We start from the raw sequence: 24,902 nt of genomic DNA, 5'->3' as shown, positions 1-24,902 counted from the left end.
AGGTTGTAGTTTCAGCTATAAAATGGTTTTGTATGTGATTTTTAGATTTTAAAAAATGATTATTACATACCTCTGACCATATCTCAAATATGCACGTTAATTTAGTTATTTTTTAAATTTGATAATCTAGCCATCCATTTTCTACTGCTTATCCAGGTCATGATAAAAGATATTAGCATCATTGTAGGATTATTGTTATATAGTGCTGGGAAGAATTGGAACTGACAAAAATATGATATAAATATTCATAAATTCATGTAATTGGTAAAATAATTCTAGATTTTTAAGTGAAACGAGTGCTCAATTCTACTCTGTGGTGTTGCTGTTTCTATTTAGCCTAAATCTATAGTGACTCACTATCGCCTCTTGAGGTACAAAGTGATATTACAGGTTGCAATGGGCAGGGCCTATCTAGTTAGTGCGTCAACCTAAGTAGATATCTCTATAACACAGCATGTAGACATCTTTCTAATAACGTCAAAACTGTTATTTCTTCACATTTAAGGTCTTAAGTTTAGCTTGATGATCCCTGCAGAAACCCTCTGTGTGATGGTCTGGAGTCCACACACTGAATATCGCCATGAAAACAGACGGAACGTTTTGACCAGCAAGTTTATCAGGTGATATCTGTGATATATTTAGTGTACGGGCTACTTCTGCTGCTTTTGTCTTTCATACTATCCCAAGATCTAAAGTATGAATTGAACAATATAATAATAAAAGAAATCATACTTTGATCATTTAATTCCCAAAGCAAGAAAAATTATATACAAAAAAGGGAAAAAGCAGGAATACCCAGCTGAAATTGTGATTTTCATGAAGATGCAAAACATTGAATGTCAGAGCAGATTATCTGAGATTTTTATGTGAAATTTCTCAAAGTGACAGTTGAGACTGATTATCTGTTGGACAGCTATGCACGTACGTAGATCCTTGTGCACACCACATCATCAGCTCCAAAGATCTGAAATGAGAATTCGTAGGAGAAAAGAAAAACTCATTATCACTTCATCAGCAGTAACATCTTGTCACCACACTTCACAAAAGAGAATAGAGCTGCAAAGATTAGTCGAATAATCAAAAAGTTGATTCACAGAAAAAAACAAACTATTTTGATAAGTGAATATCGTAACATAATATGGATTTTTGACTGTTGGTCAGACAAAATAACACCTTAGAAGATATTACCATGGGCTCTGGAAATTTTTAACAAGCATTTTTCACTATCTTATGACATTTCATAAATCATTTACTAACATTTATTTATATACTGCTTATTAATGCCAAATAGGAAGACTTAGAGTGGTGCCACAACAACGACCACAAGAAATACAAATTACCCTTAAAACATGCAAGTTCAAGTTCCTCTGCAAACATAATACTCAAGGTCCAGCGCTTTCTGAAATAGACAAAGCCTTCTCAAGGAAGGAGTATTGAGATCTTTCACCTAAATGACAGTGCCACAGGTTAAAGATATACCATCAAAAGTAAAAGCCCTGCATTCATCGGTAGATCATAGTAATCTAGAATCATACATAATTTATTAGCATATTATGTAAAATTTGAATGTCCAAAATAACCAACCCCATCTAAAATAAATGTAGTGAAGTAAAGAATATAGTATTTTCCTTCTGAATGGTAGTGGAGTTAAATTATAAAGTAGCATTAACGCTCAGTGAATATCTTTAGTTACTTTCTAATCAGACAAAACTGCGTATGCACGAATTGCAGGTTAAGTGAAAGTCCCTATGTACGTTATTCTAAAGCTACAACAGGACTTGTATAATATGCTCCAATGAAGTCTTGATGCTGCTGACTGCTGGAGAAACAGACGTGACATAAACTGATATGAAAATGGAAAAGAAACGCTGGATGCCCCGGGTAAGGGCGTGTGTGTGATTGGGTCCAAAGATTTATGAGCGTCCCAGGGGTGTAGCATTATGGGCGACTGCAACAACCACACATCATCATTATCTCAGGCCACGTGTGTGTGTGGCAGGATGTGGGAAGCAGGCCGAAGCTGTGAAAAATGGATCGGAGACGGCTCCATCTGGCGCGTGGCCCGATGCCGAGGGAGACATTAACCAGAGGAAACGTCAGGGTCCATTGGCATTTCTCAACGGCATGATCAATGAGACCAATTAAAATCCACAGGAGGACACATACACATACAGATTTGGGCCCTGACACCATCACAGCCTCACAATTTCATCTAGACTCCAGTCACACCATATAAACTAGCCAATGCCAGAACGCATTCATCTTTAAAAATCAATATTTATTGGCTTGAAATTTGAAGGCTTATGAGGTTCTTTGCATGGACAAGTAGAAGAATAGTTTTCATTCTCAAACATTTATCCTCTTCCACTTTTCCACTTTTTTTTTTTTTTTTTTTTTTTTTTTTTAAACTGTAGACTCCCCAAATGGTCATTACAGTCCACCCATCTTAGATCACAGTGAGTGCAGTAAGCCACCACATGTTGTCTTCATTAAACCCCACATCCATCCGTCTCTCCCTCAGAACCTAATGGCCTCATCTGCTGGCCAGCGCTTTTATTCATTTAATTTAATTTTTCTGTTTATACCAAAGGATCGATCACATTCCCCTGTGAACAGAGAGGAGAGTGAACTCATTAGTAGATGATGGGAGCTGTTAGATTTTAATTCCCTGTATATGAACAAGCAGAGTGTTTACTAGCAACAGAATATTAAACTGTAGCTGTAAAACCACCACATTACTGAAAAGGGTTCAGCAAGTTTAAATGGGGCTTTCTGTTTAAAAGATTAAAGATGTTAAATGAAGAAACTGTTAATTTTTTAAAATTCAACCATGTTTTGACTAAAGTTTCAGACCACTCCACTCAACCTCACAACTGTACTTTAAGTTCTGATAGCCAGCGATACTGCACCTGTGCCATGTCAGTTTAGTCATTTTATGTATTGATTGTGTTGACACTGGAAAGAATGACAAATTAAGTATAGTTTAAAAGTCAAACAACAATCATCATAACCTCCTTAATTTCATGTTAAAACTGTCTCATATTGCCGTTTATACACAAACTCATGACTGGAAAATAAGAGGCCAACTGATACTGATAACAATATTTGGAGGTTGAAAAAAGTCAAATAGTAATTAAATAAAAACCCTTAGTAATCTTTTGTAGAGATTAACGCATTAAGTTTAAGGATCCTGTTTTTTTTTTGTTTGTTTTTTTTAATATTCATGACAAATATACTAATGAGGACATTTTATGCACAGGGCCCTGCAAAATATTTTAAACTTTTATTAATGTTAGCCCAAAGTTTTATTTTTTCCAATTTCTCTGATTTATATGATTTATGTGCTCAACTTATTCTTTTTATCTTATTTTTAAAAAAATGTACTCACCATACTTTTATTTGATGGATTATGGTGCAAATTAGTGTTAATTTAGTTTTTTCTTTATGAAGTACTGAAAGGTGTCCTATGGATGAAGTATGTTGTCATTTAGTTTAAAAAGTTACTCAACAGTGCCCTCTGGTGGACAAACTGTGTAATGTGACACTGTTACTAAAGGTAACAGTGCAGGTTCTTGATACTTAACCACTAGTGTATGCACAATACCTACATATTTGTATCAATCTTATATTGGCCTGGATGGTCTATTGAACAAAGAAGTCACTACTTTACCCCTAACTTCCAAAATGGTGCTCTGTCTATATTGGTAAACAGTACATACTTTGATTGTATTATTATATATCAAGGGTTCTCAACCTCCAGATTAGGGCTACAATTTATGATTATTTTCATATCTATTCTGCCTATTATTTTTTCTTGATTAATCAATAATTGGTAAGTCTAAAAAAACATGAAAAAAAATCCATTATAATTTCAGAGTCAAGTCTGGAGATGTTTTGTCCAACCAACAGTTCAAAACCCAAATAGCTTTAATCAGCTACAATATTCAGACGAGGAAGAACAAGAGTCATAATATATTCAGAATCAAAATCTTATTAAGGGAAATTCTGTGTTCATTTTGTAGATTTCTCTTTGAAATGATGTTTTTTAAAGGTGACTCTGATCCTAGTCTCCAGATCATTGGTGAAAAAGTTTTTAGTCTGTATCACCTCAAAGCCAAATACTTCTCCCTCAACATCATTATAATCTTAAATTCTAAATAATATGGTAATTTAGGTGAAATATGGGGAAGTTCAAATTACAGAACAGCAGTGGATAAACTGTATCTGACTTCTCCCTCCACACTGGTATCACATTAAAATCTTGAAAAGTAATTTTTTCCCCCATTGATTCAGTCCCATATGCCTATCAGATTGCAGCCTATCACTCCAACATGGACAGACGTACACACCCTTATCTTGAATAAAAAACAGATTTGGTCTCAGTCAAAGTTTTGTTCCCCCGCTCAGTCCAAATTACAGCCCCGCTCAAATGTTTTCCTGATTGCCTCTCAGAGGTGAGTCACAGTGAGTAAAGAGTTCTTCATCAAAGCCAAACTGGACTCAGCTTTGTTGTCCATCTGGCCAATAAATCCAAGCATGTTAAATCCCAGATGTTTACAGGAAAAACGGCTTTGTCTCAGTGATCTCGATTTGCCAGGAACTGGAGGGAGAAGTGTCTCTGATGGATGCAAGATCATGACACGCTGTGTGGAATGCAGCGTCTAACAACAACCGTATGGCAGTGAAAAGTTAATTTTTCCTTTGAAATCCAGATTACGTCTCCCCTCTATAGGTGCTGCTGCACGCTGTAACAAATAATTCACTTGCTTTCAACCTTTTTCTCAATTTGGATCATACAGCCAATAGCAAAATCAGATCAACATCAGATGACCAAGAATAACCTCTTTTAATATGGTTGTTTATGGCTGTTCTCTCTCACAGATACAGTACAGTCATGTTTATCCACACCCTCATTTGGCAAAGGAAGGAAATGCGAGAAATATATGATTGCTCCAAGTGGTTGTGGGAGTTCAGAACATTTTTTAGGAACTACAGAATATTTTGGAGAAATATTGACCAGATCATTATAACATTTTCACATCTGGTGTTACCACCCAGTTATGGCCTCTCTTGACCATCTGTCTCCTTCTAGTTTCTGCTTCTGCCGGGAATCTGTTGGCACAATCATCATCACTTGAAAATAATTTGATTGTTAGATGAGAGGATTTATACCGCTCTCGTGTTTGTACAGTAAATATGAAGCTGTATGTAAACTACAAAATAGAAAATATTTGTGAAACTGTAATCTGTGAATTTTTACATTTGTTGGAATTATTAATCCTATATAATTTTGACAACTGGTGATTATTAATTTGTTGATTGACTAATGGATTAATGGACTAACTTTTTCAGCTGTAGTAAAAACAAAAGCTTTTGTGAGGATGCCAGGCAACCAGCCGAGTCTCCAGAAAATAACTGCTTCTGGCCAGGGAATAGTCGGTCTCATAAACCCCTGTAAAACCTCAACATGTTGCTTTTACACTTTAGTTTTTATACAGCTTAAACAATAAAAACATGACATGCCAGTTAGCGAGCTTTAGAGGTGCTGCTAAGTGGATTTTGTGACCTTTGCACAGAGCCAGGGTTACTGTTTCCCCCTGTTTCCAGTGTTTATGCTCAGCTAGGCTAAATGGCTGCTGGCTGTAGTTTCACATTTGCTGTACAGATATGAGTAAGGTATTAATCTTCTCCTCTAAGCCAAGAAAGTGAATAAGCACATTTCCCAAAATGTCAGTCTATTCAGTTTAGGATAGGCTACTCCACACTGCCAGAGCAACTGTGTTGAGTCAACACAAGTTGAGTCCTGTCCCTTTAAACGATCCCTGAATTGTTTTCTTATTGGCAGAAAGAGAAGTAGGAACAGAAAATGGCCCATGTGGTCAAAGACAGCAACCTCCAAATTTGACACCTCATTCCCGTTTGCGAAACATCCGCACATCTGTTCATTGATCTGCGGGGCGACTTTAGATGAAAATGGGAGGCATTGTGTAGACATCCCCCTTCAGCCTAGTGGGATTAGAGCATTTGGGAGCCACAGTCTTATAAAAGAAAATATTGAGACCACTGTTAGAAGTTTGTTGTTTTTTTGCTAGAGGGAGAAACAAAAGGGATGATCCTGAAGGGACATATGTGGTTCTTGAGATGACAGACTTAAAACATGAGATTATCTTTGATACAATCTGTGCTTTATACACTTCAGTAAAATAGTCTAGTGTCACTCTCTTTCTCATCTGTCACCATAAGTCTAGTTATAGTACAGTTAAAACACTACCCACCAGTATGAGTTCATCCCCTCTGAGTTCTCGGCTCCAGAAGGTCTTTGGGCCGCTCCCACTCAGGAGAGTCTGTTTGCAGTAAATCTTGTTTTCTGTTTCCCAAGTGGCCAAACTCTGTAGAAAAGCAGCACTTTAATGAGGCTTCCTATATTTATCCCGTCTGTTTCACCTGGCCGATGGGACGTCAGCAGTAAAACTAATGGGTAAAAAGGACATCAGCGAGGCTCTGTGTGTTTATCTCTTTGTCCCGTCAGTCTTTAAAGGATCACACCAGACTCTCGCTGCATGTTTTAACCCATTTATAAGTGATTTCCCCTTTTAAAACATTGCAGTTTTAAGCATTAAATCTTTTTTATCTTCTAGGTAGTCATTGTTTCGGTACAGGTTGAATATCAGCTTGCAGCTTGAAGTATTTAATCATGTTTTTTGTTCAGGTGCAGGGACTGTGCAACATCCAAGACTTATTTTTACTCCAGATACTAAACCTCTCTTATACTGTATGTTCATATTTTCTTAAACTTAGAGAGAGACTGACAAAAATTTCAAAATAAAAGCTCAGATTTGTGCAGATCCAAGGCAGTTAAATTAGATTACCTTACACTTTCTGCCATCCACTGTCTCCTCATTAAACTCCTCACCAATGAGGAAGTTGATCTCCGTAGTGCGGACTGTGGTAGAGGTTTTGATGTAGAAGTTCTCGCCGTTCTGTCTGATCTCCACATGGGGTTTGGATGCAGCCGTAACTGCTATTTTCCTCAGCATGGCATTCACTCCTGAAAACAGTAAATGGATAAAACTGACAAACCTCTGCCCTAGACAAGAATTTAAATATTAAGACGTGCGCTCTCATTTGACATTGGGATGTGTCAGCTCACATTTTTTCTGTCTGACTCTGGTGCCAAAAGTCATTGTTTTAAAAAAAAAAAAAAAGTCAGTGATTCAGATGAAACTTGGCTTATTTACCAGAAATTCATAAAGGTAGAAGTATCTTTTCTCAGACAGAGTCATACCACCTTGAAAACCAAGCATGCTTTAGCTGTCAGGAGGAGATATCACAGTGCAAAGCTGTTGGTTTTCATATTTAAAAAATAAGATCCTCCAGCAGCTGCGAGTGAGATTGTTATCAGCATATGTTACAAGTATGGAGGGTGCAGTGACAAGGTGATGAGAGGGAGGAATGCCAGTGCTTTTTGCTTTGTTTAGCTCTCCTGTAGATCATGATAGATTCTGTCCTTCGAAGGAGTGGAAAAAAACTATTAATTCTCCTACACAGTTACAGTACAAACAGATGAGAGAACGCTGAGAAGTCTGTTTCCCATCCTCTCGTAGTCCATCACTCAAACTCAGCATCAGTGTATGTACAACAGGATGAGGTTGTTGTCTCTTCCTTTAATTAAAACCAGTTGTGCTCCACTGTTGGAGCAAGAAGCTTTAGTGTTAAATTTGACTCCTGTAACCAAACTTCCATTTGAAAAACAATTAAAACTGCAGCAAAAGGCTGTGTAATCATAGAGCTAAAATTAGGGAGAGGTTGTTCCAACATAATGGAAAAGATCACCTTTTAATTGTAGCTTTTTTTGTGTAAATTTAATCAAATGCTTAATTGCTTCCACCATCTAAGAAGCTTACAGTCTCCCATTCGAACCTAAGTGTGATGCATTTGGGTTTTAGCAGTTTTTCATTTGAAAATAAAACTGTAATTGCTGTCTAATGTCTGTATTCCAGATTTGGTTGTCTACAGCACAGATAATAGACCTCTGACAAGCTTATTCATTCAATGTTTAGTCTGTGGATAATTTTGAAAACCCCTCTCACTAAAACACATTCAAATGTTCATGTAAGAAAGAGTAGATCGTCCTCACCCAGGGCTTTGAGCAACTCGTCGAAATTCTCGCTGCTTTTCATTTTCCAGCTGCCTGCAAAATTGGGCATCTTTCCTGTGGGGTTTTGTGTGTGTGTGTGTTCGTCAGCCTTTCCCTCCTGTCGTCCTGTTGTCTCCTCTGCTTCCAGTTTATTCAGGCTCTTTCTCTCCCTCCGTCTGTCCCTGTGCTCCCTCCTCCTCCTCCTCCTCCTCCTCCCCGTGTGCAGTGATCCCACACAGCAGACCAAACCCCCTTCTACCCCTGCTTCCTCTCCCACACACGTTCTTACAGATTTATTTTAAAGATAGAACTTAATTATGTTGTGGTTGGAAGGTCTTTATGTCTCATCTCTGACTGAGATCTGACTGGGGTTTGTGAAACCTAATAGTGCATTTATACAAAAGCTTTTAGGTATCAATCTTTTTTCCACAGTTTCTTACTGGTACCCACAGCTTATCATCTACTTTTCCTTTTATATAGAGGGTTTGGAGCCTCGTTCTAAAGGGCCATTTCATCCAAATTCTGTAAGATAAATATATTTTCTCACTTGCTAATTCATGTAGCCAGTTTTTGGATTTATTTGCCAAAGTTTTGAGATTTTCATCCCATTACAGCAGAGGTGAGTTTCCCCTGTGGTGCTCAGTTAAAAAAAAATGAGCAGAAACGTCTTTTTCCAGAGACAGAGTCCGAGAATATCCAGAGATTTTCTGTGGTAGAAAGAAATTTCAGTAAAAACTATAAAAGCAGTCTTAAATGTCATTCATCTCTATTGTAGGCAGTAGAAGAATAAATCTCATTGACAGTGTGTTGCCAAGGTTTTGGGCAAATAAAACCTTAATTATCTGCATGGCTAGATACTAATCAGTTTTTAACAATTAATTCAGTCATTTATTTTTACAATTTGGGTGTATGCAGTAAACAATCGTAAAAGAAGTTGGAAAGGTTTTATAGTGATTAATGAAGTCCCCCAATCAGCTGTGGTCACCATAAGTTTTCATAAAACGATTGATACTTAAAGGATAGCTTAATATTTTTTTAAGTCCAATCTTAAAACTAATACTCATGTATTTATGTGCATTGAAGCAGATTTTGGTGGTTTTACGTGTTCCTGCTCTCTATAGTGGGCATGAAGAGATCCATTATTAAAGCCAATTCATAAAGATTTCAGTGTAAAGAAAAAAGGGACAAAATCCACAGCCCAGGCTTTTATAACAGATTGATTGATTGCTCATTGATTAATATGTAAGAAAATAGTGGGCAAAAACTGTAGGCCAAGTGGACATAGTGAAATTGCTTGTTTTTGTCTGACCAACAGTCAAAATTTTGAGTTAACTAACAAAGGAAATTCACATTTGAGAAGCTGGTTGCAGTCAATCTTTGGTAGTTTTGCTTAAAAAAAGAACTTGAATTGGTTTATCACTCATCAAAATAGTTGTAAAATGAATTTTCTGTAAATTGACTAATCAATAAATAATTTCAGCTTTAGATTCCTGGCTCGTAAAGACATTGTCACGTACAGCAGGAAGTCAATCCTACCATGCTAAATTTTAGAGTGAGGACTGTAGATGTTGCCCCTCATCTCTTACAATAGATTAAGTGTATTAGGAGGGAATCTTTTCATAGCCAGGACGGAGAGAGGGAACAGTTACAGGAACCAAGAACTGTTTTAATGTACATGTGAGCATGTGAGTTCGGTTGAAGATGAAATATTTTTATAAATGCACAGTGAATTTCTAGTAACCCTGTCTCATCATGTCACTCATACTGAAGATGGGTAATGGAAACTCCTTTCTAATCCACATTTGTCCTTTGCTGTTTTTTTTTTTTTTTTGCTAAAGCTGCAGAGATTTTTCAACACAGTCTTTTCGATACAATTCTGTCCTCAGTGTCTTGACTGTCCCACCTTTTATCCTACACACACACTCACACAGCAACCACCATTACATCCCATGAGAATGAGAGGCCCTTCCTCTAACCCCAGCCAAGTCAGATTTGTTCCCTCTCAGACAGCTCCTCATCAATCTTTTTGACAAAGTGCCTTCCAGACACCGCCTGATAATTAATGTATAGAGCAGAGCAGGGACCACTCCGTCATCCCACCAGGAAGTGTCAGCTCAAAGAAGGCCTCCACTGTCTTCACCAGGCCTCCGTCCTCATTGGTTTCATTCATCAGTAGATTTGTCCCTTGGCGTCTGGGTGGTTTTATTTCCAAAAGGGAAAGTTAGTAAACCGTTTGAGTGCAGCAGAGAGAGAAAGTTTGAGGATGTGTGACAAGCAAGGAGGGAAAATGTGAGCTGTCAGAGCAATGTCTGCTGCCATCTATTGCCCTGTTCTTGAAAATGTAGATTTTTAACGTGTGAACTTCTTGTCTTTTTGTATGGCATTAATTGGTTTAACTGACTTTTAAATATATTTTTGGTGAGTTACCTGTGCTCTAAAAGGACAGCATTTTCTGCATATATGCCGTTATTTAAAAAAAAAAAAAAACTAGTTTTTTTATTTTACATTGTTAGAGTGAAATAAATTCAAATTCTTTTGTTAGATTTTGACATAAAGTCAGGTTTATAAGAAAGTCCTGGATATATTTCCTGTATTTCATGAAAAAAAAAACCCTGAAGAATCGTACTCTTACTTGTGTGCTGGATTTAAATGAAGCTTACTCACCTCAGTAGCTCCTCTCATCTCATCATTACCTAACTGCCATAATAAGATATGACCTTAGATGTCAGAGTGTCACCTTCGACAAGATGTATGGACGCCCCACGGTTATGAGAACATCAAGGAAACACATTAACTTCTCAGGCCACAGAATCTCAGCAGAATAGCCTGAGGACGATAGGAACGCACAATATTGACATTTTCTTTTCTCTTGATGTTGCAGTTAATATACATGCAGCTGAACGTCAGAATTCTAATGTTTTATTTCTAAGTATTGTGCAGACACCCAGATAAACATCCACCCTAATCGCTTTTCAACTTTTTATTTATACTTTGTCTAGCCAAGAAAATACTTCATCTGCAGTGATTTCATGCATCACAAAATGTAAAAGTTCTGTTGCTAAAGCCTGGCCTTATTTTATTCATCTCTAATCATTGTTTTGAGATTAAGTACAGACAATGAAAATACTAACTCCACCTTCACAGCTCACTTGACTTTTATATGGTATGATAAATCAGATGGGGAGATTAATCAGCTAATATTAGTTTATATTCAGTAATTTCTTTGGTTACCTTTTTACAGTTTTTTTTAAACAAATTAAGGGCTCCTCAAAAAAAAGGACTCTTTTAATAAACATTTTCTACAATTTTTTTATGTGAAAACCCAAACTTTAAGACCTTCAAATGACCACAGATATGGCCTGACAAATTATTTTATTGATTTTCAATTTTAATCCCAATATTGGAGGTGGAACACAGTAAAAACACAAACTGACTTTGTTTAGTAGTCGTGGTGTTTTATTGACCAGATGAACCAAGTTACAGTGAGACAACACATAATGTGAAACTACATGTACACAACACTTGGGTTCTGGTTTACTACAGAGGACTTTATCTCTGTGAATCACTGACAACAGAATCACACTTTTAGAATTAACAAAAGCTGTGCAAAGTGCAAAATTAATTTCAGACTGTAGTTGATCTTGACACAGAAGTTTACACAGATTCCTTTCTCTCCCACGAGCCTTTAAAAGATGATAATTACCCTGAAGAAAATGTGTTTGAAAAACTAATACTTAACTGCAAGTGAATCAGGTATCCCTTGAATGTTTATAACACATCTTGCCAGGACCTGAGCAAATTTATATATCATTTAATAAAACATTATGGCTTCATCTAAACAAACTTTCAGATTTAGGAATTTGCTTCCAATCAAACTAAAACAATTACAGTTTGTCTTTCTTTATGATTAAAATACAGTGCTGCAGTGACAACATCTAATGTCACAAGTAAAAATCTGCCACATCTGACATTAAAGTTCAGAAATTAATTAACTTCCCAAAAAAGTCACTAAAGCAGCGATAAAAAAGCAACAAACTGCATAAGCCACAAAACTCCATGTTATTCATGTTAAACAAATTAAAAACAAACATGACAATGTGAAGTTCAGACACATCTGTGGTCAAAACTTGAAGAAACCCAAAAAGCAAACAAAAAATAAATTAGGTAAAATGCATTCTTTTAAGACATGTCATCCACACAATTTACAGGAAATATACAATCATGTTTTGTGCTGATAAGGATAAAACATTTACATTATTGCACTCAGTAGCAAAACAGCATAATTTCTGTTCATTCATTCATCTTTGCCTCACAGGTTTTAACTGGGAGCCCACCTTAATGGAAATGCTTCACCTGCACCAAATCAGTCATTTATTAACCAGCTTAATCACTGCAGTGTTTTCTACAATGCCAATGAGACAGCAAAGCATTATGTTACAAAAATTCTGATAAAATGGTGCGCTGTATGTTTAATGTTTTGCAGGGAATTTGTAAAGGTATTTATTTTGACTTGCACTTTGCACAGCATACAAGATAAATCAATCCACAACATAAAAACTGCGACATTAAATATTCTAATACCTACTGTTCTGTGTTTGTGCACATTAGCCATTTAAACACAAAAACCAGATTGTTAGTCTTGATTTCACACTAATGAAGGCAGCAACTTAAAAAGGCCAAGATAAAGGAACTGCAGAACAGACGCAGAAGCTAGTTTGGGGAGTGAAAGGAAACAAAAACTTGGGTGAGATTCTCTAACTGTTGATGTGAATGCATCATCATGAGTTAGAAAGTGCCATCAATAAGTCCTGAGACTGTTCCTATTGAACAGAACGCGGCATGGTAATGTGCATGCATCAGATGCGAGTCAGTATTCAGTATTCTGAGTTAAGTCGCACAATCAACATCTGGGTGGGCCACAACAACACAATCGTCACTCTGTACAAGACATTCTGGAAGTATTCAAAGTGTGGCATGAATACTGGGAGTGGTGCATCGCAGCACAAGGTGACTACTTTGAAGGGGAGGGCAGGCAAATTTGAATCAGGTTTGTTGTTGTAGGTGTAGTCTCTGAGCTTATTGATCGCACCTTGCATATCACCTTTCTCCAAACCATGATTAAAATCAGGTTTTTATGTGGGCCCAGCACTGCTTGGCTTTGGTAGGACAGCACAAACTATTGGTCTGTCAACAATCACTTCCACTTTTCTTTACTGCAAGGATGTTAAAAATGATTGTAGTGTGTGTTGACCAAGTATAAAAAATTAATCCTTTAAGGTTGCATCTTTTTTTCTGCATCTTCCAGTGTTAAAAATACTGCAGTCTCCATTTTCATTTTTCACCAAAAAGCAACAACCCTGTTAAGCAGCGACACAAACTGCAAACTTGGGTGTGAATTTTAACGGCCAGGTTTTTAATCTGTTACTAACAGGTTGGTATGAATGGTCAAAAACTGATTTAAACACATAGTGTATTTAAAGTGGCCTGATTCCATTTTGTTCCCAGGTTGTTATTTAAAACAAACCTTTCTTTAATCCAGTGCTCTCACAGGAAGTCTAATTTGGGGCTAAAATGGCACATGGTCCACATATCACCTGTCCTGGTGTCCTCTACCAGTGTCTTGAATCCACCAGCTCAGGTCGCAAACTCAGTTTTTTTAGTGTCTCGTAGCCGACCACCATGACGATGGCAGTGGGTGTGGATGAAATGATGCGTGCCGACAGTCCTTTGGTCATTCCCCAGAAGCCTTCCTCTTTGATCAGCTGTCTGAATGTCTCAATGACTGAAGTCCTCCCTTCAACCTAAACAAAACACACATACGGTAATCACAGTATTTTAGCTTAAAGATGGTTGGTAAGATTTTCGATTTTTTGTTTTTGCGTGATATGTAAAATACAGTATCTACATGGTGTTCTTAGAACATGCACAGTAGTAGTTATTTTCAGTCAAACAGTAATGTAGACACACATGTAGGCAGACAAATCATTAAAATCGTGACTTATCCTAGAGCTTAGAAAATAAATAACTGATCCTACAATGGTATCTGAATTTGAATGTCAGAATATATCTTTCCTAAGACATTGTCACTATGAAAAGTAAAAGTAAAGTATTTATTCATTTTGGTGGTTGACTCCTCCTTAAAACATAACTTATGAATGTTTTTTATGCAGAACCTGTCGTCACTACAGCACAGCTTTTGCGCCTTGGATAAGAAAAGCTTCCCTGATACGTCAAGATAAGCAACTTACAGGAGAGTGATGTGGTAACGTGTAGCCTTACACACACACACACAAATACAGAAAGCTGAATAATTATTAACATTTACTGCATCAGCTATTGAAAATCATCTAACTACACATAATGGACTGTGTACTTTAACACACTTCTCTGCTAGCTTTATCCACAAGAGCAGGAAAAAGAATTTTTTGATAAATTACATCCAGTTCATCTCTAAGCTACTGAACATCGCCAAATGACCACATGACACCTGCTGTAATATGACAGATGTACAGTTAATGATGGTTACCTGTACTCTGGCCCTGACCACATCCATTGGGTTGGTGACAGTTGAGGCAGTAGCAGCAGCTAGAGGTCCAGCCATGGCCTGTAGAATAAGATGAGGGCAGTCGCTGGGAGCCAGTTTAGAGAGTTGCTCTGTAGAACATAACACATACAGATACTTATTTAACAACATGATCAGGACTGGTGTAGTTTATTCTCACTACAGATACACAAATAGGTCATGACAAAAAAAACACAAGCTCAAGATTTTCAGAGAAAGTGCAGTGCTTTCTTGTGCTTTGTGTTCCAGTTGCTTACCAGCATAGAAATGATAGAAAGGCCACCAGACAGCACTGTTTGGGATGTAAGTGAGTAGAGAAGCCACATATCCCCTGTAGAAGCCCCGAAAACCATCGGCAGCAAAAATCTGAGCCATAATGTTCCTCGTTTGGCCAAACACTTTTTTGGGCTTTTCAGTTTCTGTGTTAGAATTGAGTCGAAAGCGGGTGAGGTGCTCCCCTTGGCCCTGCATCATCAGCTGCTGAGAGACAACATCTATGGGAACAGTGATGCTCTGAGCAACGAGGGAGGCCGAGCCGCCCGCCACCAGCGACTTGACCGTATTGTCCTCGGAATACTGGGAGACGTACTTCCTCACCAGCTCGTAGGTGGTTATGTAAGCCTGGCCTGAGATGAGAGTGAAGGTGTTGACCATGAAGCCACGATACAGGCCCCGTACACCCTCCGCCCGCAGGATCTTGAAGAAGGCGTCAAAGGTGCCGCTGTAGAGGGATTTGCCCCTCTGCACCTGCAGCCGAGTGCGGATGAGGGTCGCCGGGTAGACGGTGGCCCGGATGGTCATCGTCATAAATACCCCAAAAGAGTAGAACTTCCTCTTGTCGAGGTCCTCCCACTCGATGATTTGGATGTTCCTTTTCTGCTGCATCCTGCCAGCTGTAGGTGCCCCCTCATCAGACTGATTCCTGCCTGACAGCATAAACAACAACAGTACAGTCGGTAAACTAGTTTTTATTACGCTTGGAAGGTCATTGTTGACATTGGAATTTGTAGTTTGACATAAATAGTACATGCAAACGATACTGTAACATCTCCATGAAAACTGAAAGCGTCTCTGGTCATCCTACAGCTTAATATCACCTCACCAATTTGTACTTGACCCTTGTGACAACACCGGTCAGAGGACAATGTGTTCCCGAGCCGGTGTGAGGCCAACCGGGAACTACGGTGAGCACTCCTGTGACGGCTAACAGCACTTATGAAGCCCTAACAAAGTAAGTTAAGCGATTACAAAAACAGGTGTTTAATTAAATATTCCGGTTGTGACCTGCTGGATGTGCTATAGCGTGTGTTAGCTTCTACCGTGTTAGCTCTGAATTACACAGCGTTAGCATTGGTTTAAACACTAACCTCTTAGGACAGATGTTTATTTCAGCGTCATGTCCTTAATGTATTTCGGGCTTGAAACTTCATGTCAACAGCGGATTAAAATCTGTGATTCAAACTATTTTTTTTTTTTTGAGTGATTGCAAGAAAAAAAGAGAAAGAAATGAAATTAGCGACCTCCTAGCTAGCGAGCTAACTAATAAACGTCTTCCTGTTCCCATTCAAATGCCATGCTTCTCAAACAACCAATGACACACATGCTGCATTCATTGTCGTATCCGTAAACCGTAACTATATGTAATCTAAAAAGGAATAACGTCCACGTTAGCAATGATATTACGAATTTCAGACGCTAATAACATTTCCAATACACGTGTCAATAAATTATGCTTCATTCCCGGCGGCTATATCAATATAAAAACTAATATTAACATAAATGAGCGAGCTACAGACTGTTTGTATCTGGCCTCACTTTGTAAATGACTGCTTCAAAATGTAAGACAAAAAGAAGCGAATTGAGGGTGATTTTTAGATTAATACCAGGACTAAACACCTTCTAATACTGAGTCAAAACTCCCTACGCAATGACTGATCATCTTTCCGAAACTACATGAACGCAGCAGAGCTTCTTCTTCTTGTGTTGTTTAATGCTTCATGTCCGTTGTTTCATTACCGCCGCCCTGCAGGACTGGAGGAGGACTCCTGCAGTGGTAATAGATTTTTTCGTTCAAGTGAAGTTACTAATACGAAACTGTAGCGATACTACGTTACAAGAAGTATTTCTGCATTCTGAGTGAAAGTATGGGAGTTAGTGCTCTGATGTGGCTGTGACTTTTATAATGTTACGTATTATATCATTACTTTATTATTAGTGATGTATGAATGTTTTCACAGTATCAAAATAGTTGCCAATTATTTTTTGTATATACTGTTAGATATGGTATTCTGATCCATAACAAAGCATCGTATCTTTTTCTCTCTATGTTCTGCATGTAAAAATGTGAAGCTGTATAGTAACTAAAACTGTCAGATAAATATGATGCGTTAAAAAGTACAATATTTCTCTCTGTAATGTAGTGAGGATATATAAAGTGGAATGAAAAGAGAAAACACATGTTCAGTAGAAATACCTCAATTTTTACGTAAGTATAGTATTTGAGTAAACGTATTAAGTTGTTACTTTCCACCTGTCGTTGCACTGGTCCATGGACACAATAATACAGAATGCGATTGGTCCTCCCACTGAGAGGTGGCGCTGCTGAGCAGCTACTTCACTGCCGAAGCATCCGGTGTGTGTGACGGAACATCAAACTGAAAGTACTGGAGCACTGTGCCTGGGCCAAAGTAGGATAACTTAGACCCTTTCAACTAAGGTAATGACTCAGTATTTATGCTACTAACTACAGCATTGTTTTATTTTAGCATAATTTTAGATTGTAATTCCAGTTTATGGTGGTCCAGCTAGAAGACTTTCTGTACTGCGGAGCTAGATAGTTTTGAGCATGCTAGCGAATTAGCATGCTCAGATATTGCAGATTCATTCTCTTTAGCAGCACTTAGCTAGCCGTCATACACTGAGGCACTGAGTAGTGCAGCTAACTGACCAAAACTATTCTCCGAGCATTGGTTCGTGGTTTATTTTTATATTACATTAGGAAAGGAGATATTTATTTCCTTGTTTGTGAAATCACAACTTAAGCTAGCTCACTGTTTGGTTTCTTGTTTTGTAGAGGGGAAGCTAAAAATGTTGGGAACTGCTTGTTTGAAATAATAAAAACAATTTCTTGCCTGTAAATTGTATAGTAAAAATCTCAGTATTTGGCTCTGAAATGTTATGGAGTGTGACATATAACGTATTTTTAAAAAATAGTTATTAATGGAAGGTCTCTTTGCTGGTTGCAGGATTGTTCCAGTGACGCGGAAAAATGGTAAGTAGCTCCAAAAATATCTCTTTACTTTGAAAAGTATGTAAAAGTCTGTTTTTCATAAGTCTTATTTTTGTCAGCTAGAACTTGTTTCTTTTTTTCTTTTTTTTTTAGTCTCGCAGATATGATTCCCGGACAACAATATTTTCTCCTGAAGGTAAGTGATTGTTTTGATATTTGTTGATAATCAAATATAGAGTGAAATTATCAAATACAAGATGTATGTTTGTTTCTTATGCTCCTAGTATTACATTGCATTGAAAGCCTTATATGACACGTGCATTATATTTCTCCATAAATTGGGTATTTTTTTGCAATGATAAGAAGCCAAGGAGAACTCACAGGAATGTTTTCTGGATTTAGGATGTGTTAAATTGAGGAAATTAAGTTCAGACTCTTTGTGCTAGCATACATTAGCTAGTGTGGGCTGGAAGTGCCACAGAAGAGGTCTACAATCAAGCTTTCATCCATATCTTACAGTCTTCATCAGTGAATGGAGTTGCTCATTTTGTCGATTAACTAGTGTGTGTCAAATATACGTAGATGCCCCAAGGTTTTAGCCAAAAGTGGTCAATATAAACTTTGACTGTAATTTACAGGACGCCTGTATCAGGTGGAGTATGCCATGGAAGCTATTGGTCATGCAGGAACATGTCTGGGGATTCTAGCAAATGATGGAGTGCTGTTAGCAGCAGAGAGACGCAACATCCACAAGCTGCTTGACGAGGTTTTCTTCTCGGAGAAGATTTACAAGCTCAACGAGTGAGTGAGCTGAAATAAAGAGGGACTCTTTCACACCCTCTACTCACTTCTACATGCTCTACTTTGTATTTACAAATATAAACACATCAGTTATTCTGACAGTAAACAGTGGTCGTGCTTGTTTCTTGTAGAGACATGGCGTGCAGTGTTGCTGGGATTACATCAGACGCCAATGTACTGACAAATGAACTGCGGCTAATTGCACAGAGGTAAGTTTCAGAGGAAAGTCTGCCAACGATTACAATATTACCTGTTGGATATTCCACTTCTGTTCCTAAGTATTAGATCAAAATAAATTCACTAAGGAATGTATTTGCTCCCTAACAACCAAGTGTATTTTTTTCCACTTTTATCAGATGAATAAACATACACTATGCAATCCCATAAATACAAACACAAGATTTGTTACATTAAGAAAGTAAAAATGAAATTGCATCTCATACATTATGACTGAGTATGAGCCTGTTAAATGATGATATGGATATGGATATGAATGTTGGGGTTTTTAATCCTTTTTCTAGCCATTTATCACATTCATCAACAGCTGTTGATCAGTTTAAATTTCTCTCCAGATATTTACTGCAGTACCAGGAGCCAATACCCTGCGAGCAGTTGGTTACAGCCCTGTGTGACATCAAGCAAGCTTACACACAGTTTGGAGGTAAGAAACACAGGATTCTAGTTTATGATCTTTACACTCTGAACATTTACAGTGACCATGTGTAAAGTCTCATATTGGTACACAAGCAACCAGAAGTATACAGAGTACTGACAGAGTATCCTCATTGTGTTAAAACACCAATGGTTTTTGGCATTCTGTAACAGCTGTGTTGTTTGTCTTTAAAGGAAAGAGGCCATTTGGAGTTTCTCTGCTGTACATGGGCTGGGACAAACACTACGGTTTCCAGCTGTACCAGAGTGACCCCAGTGGCAACTATGGAGGCTGGAAGGCAACCTGCATTGGCAACAACAGCGCTGTAAGTCTGACATGGATTAGATGATGAGAATCAGTGAGATGTTCACAACAGATATATCAAACAGTGTCATGCAGTTGTTGTGGGATCATTCAGAATAAAAAATATAAAATATAAAAATATACGTGATTGTATAGTAGTTCTGAATATGAACAGCATACATAATCCTTTCCTTTTATAAATCAGGCACAAGTATACATTTACATTTGTTTTAGTAATATAAACTGCATAGTTGCCAGGGCAACTTTCAGAGACAAAGTTGTCAAAGTAACAAGTTCTTGAATGACTGAAGTTGAGTTCAGTTACAATGTTCTTCTGTATCATGTTTGATGTGTTGACCTCCTGTCCTCAGGCTGCAGTGTCCATGTTGAAGCAAGACTACAAAGAGGGAGAGATGGCTCTGTCCTCTGCTCTGGCTCTGGCCATCAAAGTCCTCAACAAAACAATGGATGTCAGCAAGCTCTCAGCAGAGAAAGGTGAGATTCAGGGATAGTACTCTCTTGGTGCAGCATATTGCAGTTAGTATTCATGTAAAATTACAGTACTGCTGTCATGCACTGTCGTAAGTAGTAGATATAACTAAGTTAGTAAAGGATATCAACTCTGAGTCCTTGGCTCAAGAAAGTAATGTAGATCAGATGAACAATAAAATAATTAAATAAAATAATGAAATAATACTTAAATAAAATAATTAAATTAAATTCCTCAGGATGTGTCTACTGCCTTCTTGTCAAACCTCTTTTAAGTGCAGCAGCCATACTTTAAATGAAAAACTACACTACAATAGTACAATGCTGTGTCGCATTTACCGTTTCAGTGGAGATTGCCACCTTGACACGGGAAGACGGGAAAACAAAAATCAAGGTGCTTAAACAGAAAGAAGTAGAGGAGCTCATCAAGCGGCATGAGGCCGAGGAGGCCAAGGCTGAAAAGGACAAAAAGGAGAAGGAGCAGAAGGAGAAGGACAAATGAGCTAAATCATTATTTTTCCCCCCCGTGTCACAAAATCCTGTATTGTTTTGTCTTTTACATTAAAAGTTTGGAAACTGACAGACTTGTCTGTGTCCTTCTCACAAAGTAAAGGTCCATCTTTTTATTTACAAGTCTTCAAAACTATTTTTACTCAACAAAGGAAAGATTGTTAAAACAACTTTTAAAGACCTACCTTTATCTCTATAAATGGTGTGGAGAAAATCTTACATTTCATACATTTTGACAGCATCATAAACTACAGCTTGGCAGGCCCAGATGTTCTAGCCTCAGATGGGTTTAATGCCGGTGGACACCTGCTGCTCCTTGTGTTTTTGTTTGTTTTTTTTTGGTTTTTTTTGGTTTTTTGCCATATGTACTGTATATTTTCTAAAGGGTCAGGGATTTCTTTCACCACATGATGGTGCTATTTGTCTTGTGTATGCACCTTAGCAGTGTTGTGTGATGGGTAAAGAGAAAAAAGACCAAGGCCTGTTAGATTTCTAATGGCAGGAATTCTACCCAATATATTTATAAATAAATGAAAAGACCCTCAGTTCAAAAGACTTATTTCCTGATCCATTTCACATTCGTCTCCAGCTTTGTTTAACAGCACAGTAAGTTTTACAAAGCAGCTACACTGATTTTAATTCTTACAGAAAAGCAAGTTCAAAGAACATCATCTATTACAAATAAGTTGAACAAGAACAAAAGTCAGAGAAGTCAAGTAGTCAGAGCTTGAATTTGGTCATAGTTTTACAGATGCACTTACTGTGGCTTTATGTCTCAGAATCCAGTAAGACAGGAGTTTTATAAGCTGAAAATCAAACACATTAAAAAGAAAGTAAACACATAAAGTTATACATTTAGTTAGTTTACTGGAATAAAGAACTTTCTCAGAAAGTCTGTGATCAGATAAAAACTGGTTTATATAACACTGAGTCTGTTAATAAACAGCTTCTTGTGTTAACAGGACCAGTTAACGTCATGTGCTTCAGTCTTCCAGCTCTGCTTCTTTTAGGTGTAATTTGTTCTTGTTGCCACTTGATGGTGATAGAACTCACTATGCAAAATGTGTCAATTTTGAATATTCCTATACCATAGCAGCATTAATCCATAATTAAGGTATTCTATCTCCCAAATAATGAACAGAGGCCATGTATTGGCCAGTAGTTACATGGGATCCAATCAGTGAACAAGAAATACTTCTCAGTATGAATATGAATTATGTGCATAATAGATTTCATATCTACTGCCTTTTTTATAGCTACACATACAGTAGTTGTACATAAATCACATATATTCCTAAGTGATAAGTTATTCCATCTTGGGGTATGATTAAGACAATCCATTAACATCAATTCTGCATCTTCAAACAGCCAGCAGTGTTGGAGATAGTGATTTAAATGTCATCTGGCGAGTTGTGTTGAGTCAAAGAGCAGGTGGTGAATGTGACAGCAAACTGACTGTCTGTTATATCAGTAATGGGCACTCAGTTATACACTATGTAGGTGGTCACGTCTGGGTTGAAACCAGCTGTTAAAGCACACATACTGTGGTGACACAGCCACTATTAGATTAAGCACATACAATCTTCTTTTTATCACATTTTTGCTGAGACATGCTCCTGAAATATTCCCTTTTGTCATCTTGCCACACTTCAAAATTTAGTGTTGTGTTAGGTTTGGATTTGTCCACTTCAAGCAGACGATTAGCTTTTTTTTGTTACAATATGTAGGACTGATTTGGAAGAGAAATGTACATGATTCTAGTGGTGTTTTTACCCAAGAAAAGCTAAAAGCAGGTGCAGCAGGGGATGATGACTGGATGATAATGTGACACCACAAATTCATGTACTGTAAGACAGGGTATTAGCCAGGATTTTATAAATACTGAGTCCACATAGCTCCAGTGCAAACATAGTAGCCACCAATAGAAAAACAATAATTACATTTACTTATTTAAGATTAAAAAAAAAAAAAAAACTCTCCCTACATAATGAACTTCCTACACACTCACCACGTCACCTGGAAAAGTAATTTAGTGGAATAATAATATCCCATTGTTTTATTGAAATCGTAACCATTTGTTTTTTGACCACAAACAGTCGCATTGTATTTTGAGCCCAACAACTACATGAATCTGTCTTTTAAATCCCACCATACACAGGAACAATACTGTGGACACGACCTCAGTATCCATTATTATGAATGCATTAGTGCAGTAACAAGGAAACTAGCCCAGTTAGAGTCACAAAAGTACAGACTAGCAGTCACGTTAATGCTTGTTACATTGTCCATCATATTACTAAAAAGCATACAGTTAGGTTACTTGGAATGTTGTATTAGCAACACGTTAGCAACGGACAGTGAGTATAACAGTTAGCTTGGTTAGCAGTAAACTTGTCTGCAGGAACAAAGCACCAAACAGCTGTATACATGTATACACAGTATATGCAGAATACTCTAACAATCTTGACTATTGAGCGAGTACATTTTTTTAAATGCCTGATCAATATTTGCACAGTTAGATTTCACAAAATGGCAGCTTGTCATTTGAACTGTAACTGCTATGGAACTGTGTGGTAACGGTTGCTATAGCAACAGAATGTTCAACTGTATCCAACTGCTGTTGGTACATTAGTATGTATGCCTTTTTAGAAACTAACAAGCCAACTTGTTTGTATGCTGATAATTAATGCAAAACAAGGGGACTTGTTACACAAAACAAAGTGTTACCCACTCTTCCTTGACGAGTTTCTATTAGCCGACTGTAAAATCACATCTAAGATAAAGACTTGGCCTGCCTCCTGCAAGGAAAACTTGTTTTCATTTGCCTTCAATCTTTGGGTTAAGATCTTACATGGACTTTAACTGTAAATCAGCAGCACTGATTCATTTAAAGGGCAGATGCAGTGAGGTCATGCTGTTCACATGAGCTCTCACAGTGCTAAGTGGGAGGATCTTGGCATCAGAATGACTGGAGCCGCTCGCGGGCCTCCCCTCCTGAGGCCGAGCCTATAACAGGGAAAAGGAGATGCTCGGTCCGTTGACCTCGCCTCTTTTTTGCTTTTTGAATTTGGCAAAATTACTCTAGAGAAGTGTAAGAATTTAATTTCTGTGTCCCAATGCTTCATTCTTGAACACTTACTTGTGAGGATCTCTGAGACTTTTGCCAGCTCACTTATTACGCTCCATCAGAATAGCATAAGCGTATTGTATATTGGGATGACTCTGAACTAAAGCGTAGAGGCCCACTACTGTCCACCATGATGAAACAGACAGGGAGAGCAGGGCAATCTGTTGCAGTGTAAACACAGTCCCAGAAAAGCACTGGAATGTCTCTGCAGTGGGAGCTGGAGTACGAGGTCAACCAGAGGCCAAGGCAGGTGGTATACATCAGAATCAAGGCTGACATCTCAGCATTAACTTATCCAAACAAGAGGCAGGCGGTATGTTATCCTGCTAGTACTGGAGGAGGGGCACAGGGAGGAGATAACGCAGGAAGGAAGAGTGAAAAGAGAGAGAAAGGGGGAGTGTGAGGGGCTGAAGCAGACAGGAACGAGGGGGAGTGTTCCTTACAGCGCAGTCATCTTCCCATCTCTCCCTCAGCACCAGAGGGGGAAAAACACCAGTTAGCAAAAGAGGCTTAACATGACATGAGACTTGCTGCCATTTCAGAGTCCCTGATCTTGATCCCGTCACTGATCTTGAGAGTTTTAGCCACGTATCGCTGGCAGCAAGTCCAAGATGGTTTAGAGCACAGGCAGCTCACTTAAAATGGCACATTGAACTCCGGGTAGTAAATGTTGGAAAACTGGTCTTCCTTGTTAAACAATACTGATGTTTAATGTCTTTATTAACTGTTTTTGTACTGTTGTCTTAATAACATATACAGTATATCGGTCGTTTTGTAGTTGCTGTGTGCCTCTTTCAACAGTCCTGTGCCTCGGGCCATTAATTCGTTTTTTACATTTATTTATCAGGGAGCATGTACAAAAACATTAAGCTCATGCAAATTAAAGAGATGCATTGTACCAGTTTAGCTAATAGCTAGTTTTCATCAGTAGTCCTTGGTCAAGTAGGTACAGTTTAATGAGTATAGTAGTACAAACACAAATCACAGAAACACTGAATACTAAGTAAAATATTACGTTCAATAATACAAAAACTAATTTACTGCAACCACTGCTGTACCCCATCACCACTCCCACTACATGCACACTCCCTC

The 24,902-nt window shown here is 37.9% G+C and overlaps 3 protein-coding genes across 4 annotated transcripts; 1 reads left to right on the top strand and 2 right to left on the bottom strand.

Moving 5' to 3' along the window:
• Positions 1-726: 726 nt before the first annotated feature.
• On the bottom strand, positions 727-8,330 carry LOC108887835 (cellular retinoic acid-binding protein 1). Its single transcript, XM_018683434.2, has 4 exons — positions 8,138-8,330; positions 6,870-7,048; positions 6,276-6,389; positions 727-964 (listed from the first exon to the last, which is right to left on the bottom strand). The coding sequence occupies exons 1-4, from the start codon at positions 8,205-8,207 to the stop codon at positions 914-916; spliced, it is 414 nt and encodes a 137-aa protein (XP_018538950.1). The 5' UTR covers positions 8,208-8,330; the 3' UTR covers positions 727-913.
• A 3,250-nt stretch (positions 8,331-11,580) lies between these two features.
• Positions 11,581-16,875, bottom strand: LOC108887832 (solute carrier family 25 member 44). 2 transcript variants are annotated; one of them, XM_018683427.2, is made up of 4 exons: positions 16,067-16,875; positions 14,957-15,625; positions 14,664-14,791; positions 11,581-13,938 (listed from the first exon to the last, which is right to left on the bottom strand). In XM_018683427.2, the coding sequence occupies exons 2-4, from the start codon at positions 15,582-15,584 to the stop codon at positions 13,747-13,749; spliced, it is 948 nt and encodes a 315-aa protein (XP_018538943.1). In that variant the 5' UTR covers positions 15,585-15,625; positions 16,067-16,875; the 3' UTR covers positions 11,581-13,746. The 2 variants fall into 2 exon arrangements, with proteins under 2 accessions (XP_018538943.1, XP_018538944.1); XM_018683428.2 differs by lacking the exon at positions 16,067-16,875 and adding an exon at positions 15,802-16,055.
• Positions 16,876-17,275: 400 nt separating this feature from the next.
• On the top strand, positions 17,276-20,753 carry LOC108887834 (proteasome subunit alpha type-4). The gene is made up of 9 exons (XM_018683433.2): positions 17,276-17,415; positions 17,945-17,970; positions 18,082-18,124; positions 18,567-18,729; positions 18,861-18,938; positions 19,302-19,390; positions 19,576-19,706; positions 20,056-20,179; positions 20,521-20,753. The coding sequence occupies exons 2-9, from the start codon at positions 17,968-17,970 to the stop codon at positions 20,673-20,675; spliced, it is 786 nt and encodes a 261-aa protein (XP_018538949.1). The 5' UTR covers positions 17,276-17,415; positions 17,945-17,967; the 3' UTR covers positions 20,676-20,753.
• Positions 20,754-24,902: the final 4,149 nt, after the last annotated feature.

The sequence above is a fragment of the Lates calcarifer genome, linkage group LG2 (genome assembly GCF_001640805.2).
Source record: "Lates calcarifer isolate ASB-BC8 linkage group LG2, TLL_Latcal_v3, whole genome shotgun sequence".
Taxonomy (NCBI): Eukaryota; Metazoa; Chordata; class Actinopteri; family Centropomidae; genus Lates; species Lates calcarifer.
The sequence above is the reverse complement of the archived record's forward strand: the minus strand, read 5'-3'. Positions and strand labels throughout refer to the sequence as shown.

What these genes read in the sequence shown, in the direction of transcription:
- LOC108887835 (XM_018683434.2), bottom strand. Translation starts at nt 8,207, where the DNA reads ATGCCCAATTTTGCAGGCAGCTGGAAAATGAAAAGCAGCGAGAATTTC. An exon ending in CGAGTTGCTCAAAGCCCTGG is followed by an intron (nt 7,049 to 8,137) that starts GTGAGGACGATC and finishes TACTGTTTTCAG; the next exon opens with GAGTGAATGCCATGCTGAGG. An exon ending in TGGATGGCAGAAAGTGTAAG is followed by an intron (nt 6,390 to 6,869) that starts GTAATCTAATTT and finishes GCTTTTCTACAG; the next exon opens with AGTTTGGCCACTTGGGAAAC.
- LOC108887832 (XM_018683427.2), bottom strand. Translation starts at nt 15,584, where the DNA reads ATGCAGCAGAAAAGGAACATCCAAATCATCGAGTGGGAGGACCTCGAC. An exon ending in TTTCTATCATTTCTATGCTG is followed by an intron (nt 14,792 to 14,956) that starts GTAAGCAACTGG and finishes TATGTTCTACAG; the next exon opens with AGCAACTCTCTAAACTGGCT. An exon ending in TGGTCAGGGCCAGAGTACAG is followed by an intron (nt 13,939 to 14,663) that starts GTAACCATCATT and finishes TGTTTTGTTTAG; the next exon opens with GTTGAAGGGAGGACTTCAGT.
- LOC108887834 (XM_018683433.2), top strand. An exon ending in AAGATTTACAAGCTCAACGA is followed by an intron (nt 18,730 to 18,860) that starts GTGAGTGAGCTG and finishes TGTTTCTTGTAG; the next exon opens with AGACATGGCGTGCAGTGTTG. An exon ending in AGCTTACACACAGTTTGGAG is followed by an intron (nt 19,391 to 19,575) that starts GTAAGAAACACA and finishes TTGTCTTTAAAG; the next exon opens with GAAAGAGGCCATTTGGAGTT.